The 2,443-nt window shown below is 41.3% G+C and overlaps 1 protein-coding gene across 3 annotated transcripts in view; it reads left to right on the forward strand.

The window, feature by feature from the left end:
• plekhm3 (pleckstrin homology domain containing, family M, member 3) overlaps positions 1-2,443 on the forward strand; it is a 45,776-nt gene extending 43,333 nt beyond the window's left edge. For all 3 annotated transcript variants that reach the window (XM_005753474.1, XM_005753475.1, XM_005753476.1), the window contains one exon: positions 1,431-2,443. In XM_005753474.1, coding sequence (XP_005753531.1) covers positions 1,431-1,593 — 163 coding nt within the window. In that variant the 3' untranslated portion in view covers positions 1,594-2,443. The remainder of the gene's footprint in view (positions 1-1,430) is intronic.

Here is a 2,443-nt window from a genome sequence, read left to right on the forward strand (position 1 = left end):
TGTGTGTGTGTGTGTGTGTCTGTGTCTGTGTGTGTGTCTGTGTCTGTGTCTGTGTGTGTGTCTGTGTCTTGGGTGCAGGGATTGTCACGACAGTGTCCAGAACCTCGTCCCCATCACTGAAATTCAGAGTGACAGATATCACAGAGATAAGAGCTGATCAGGACCAATAGTTGAAAGACTGTGAGCTCTGGACGTACACACACCCTACTTGTTGAGCTGTGTTTTATGACTTGAGAAGTGTTAACTGATAACAGTCATATCTGCTGTCCTTACTGGAACAGAGCTGTAAAGATTTACTGAGCTGTTGACTTAGTTACACATACTCAGAAGATGCAGGAAATGAGCAATAACTGGGCGTTAATTGCCTATCCTACTTCATGGACAGTTCCAATCTATTGCTATCAGATTACAATGTAGTCTTTGTGGTTTTAACAGTGAATCATATTATGAAATATTGCAATATGCATTTCACTTAACAGTTTGGAAACTACATTTTATCAGTTTATAGTTATCGATTTATTTGGAGCTTAAAGTCATTGGGAAATCATCTAAAATGCCAAAGGAAACAGGAAAGAGCTTGTTGGCCTGGACACTTTGGTTAACCAGACACTCGTATTTCTTGACTCACCAGATCAGTGTAATCAGCAGGTAACTTAAGACCCATTATCAAATCTATATGCGCTTCTCAGTATCACTTATTAATCACTCGTAGTAAAAGTGTTAGACTTCTTTGGAAGTTTGGTTGTTTCCTTTCTAACCAAAATTTAGGTGGGAGCCCTGATGCCACTTTCACTGGTATAACAAACACTTGCGGCTGATTTGCTTAATTTTAAAAAGATTATTTTTAATTACAAAAATTCTGTTATAGTTTTGGACACTTAGTAAACTTGGTTAAAGTTTCAAATTCAGACTACCTTAAACACTCAATTTAAAAAAAATTTCAACTCCTAGCTCTGCATGATGTCATTGAGCACAAAAGCCACACCCACCTGCAGTTCAAACCTTCTGTTTTCAAGGGTTAGCAAATCAGAAGAAAGCTGGTTTCAAGGTAGGAGGAGCAGCTCAGGTGGCTTATTTAAGAAAGGGAATGAAATTGGATTGCACCAGTAATCTGATTACAATAAATATATTTAGAAGTCAGATTCATTCAATGCTTTAGTAGATAGAAATGATACATTCTCAAATATGTTTACTTAGCCTTACCCTGAACTGCCAAAGCATAAGGTCATGCCACATATATGCACCATAAAGACCTAATCTCATAATCTCACCACACAGTCACCATCCACTCCTTCCTCACATAATTCGCCACTCAGTCCTGCAGGGCCAAATGACGCCTGATGCATGGCAGTTGGTATGGAGTCTGAATTTGACTCTCTGATAGTGTCCTTGTACAGCTGGTGAAACTTGACCGATGTGTGTGTTTGTAGGTGTGACAGCTGCGGCGCCGTTTTCCACGCCGAGTGTCGACAGAAAGCACAGCCGTGTCCTCGCTGCGTTCGCCGGGAACTCCACCACAAGAGGCCATCGTCCTTCTGGTCACCTGATGACGACAGCCCAGGCTGTTTCCACGTGCCCTACCAAGACACCTGAGACAAATACCCGCAGGAGCCATAACAAACAGGGCACCGCCGCCCAGCCATCACCCTGGACAACAAGGGCCTGTTTCTCTGATTTGTGTGTGTCTGCAGGATGGACCTTGTGGGAGCAGTGACCAGGGAGTGGACTTGGAGCACTTTGTTGCAGCGTCAGGTTTGTGTTTTTGTGTGTGGACTTGCCAAGGCACACGCCTGAGCCGAGCACCCTTTGGTTTGCTGTAAAGAGCAGGAAGAAAACCAACTGAAGAACTGCTGAGTCAGGCTCTACAGATCAAACTACTTGCATTTTGTAGTCCAGCACAAACCAATTATCCTCTGATTATCCTTATCCCATCTCCTCCTCACTCCTCATTCCTACCTTTTACATTTTTCCAACTGCAGGAGTTAGACCTGCATAATCAAAACTGATCAACTGGAGGAATTCAAGCTTAAAAATAATGTTGTGGATTGTAGCCACCTGCTCTCAAAGTCCAGCTTAAGTTTAACAATAAAATGAGTAGTCAGTAGGCAGAAAACTAGTATACAATCTCGGCAATGGATGTGTAAAAAAACATTAAATTTGCTGCTCTCTTTTGGGTGAAATAAGCAAATTTTGAAATCCCCCTCCTCCGAGACCATGCAATGTTTTTGTCTTTGTTTACAGACTAAAATCGAGAATAACTGAAAACAGATCTGTGTGTAATGGAAATGCGTCAACTCATGTTAAAGTGATAGAGCTCTCAAAACTTCAAACCCTTTTTTCACCATTTTTCCTTTCAGAGAGAAAGAGACATGTATTTATGTCAGCAGTCAAATATTAAAGGGTAAGGTATCAGTTTATTAATTTTATAATGGTAGTCAAAAGT

This window comes from Pundamilia nyererei, unplaced genomic scaffold (assembly GCF_000239375.1).
Source record: "Pundamilia nyererei isolate P.nyererei 1_Seehausen unplaced genomic scaffold, PunNye1.0 scaffold00431, whole genome shotgun sequence".
NCBI lineage: Eukaryota > Metazoa > Chordata > Actinopteri > Cichliformes > Cichlidae > Pundamilia > Pundamilia nyererei.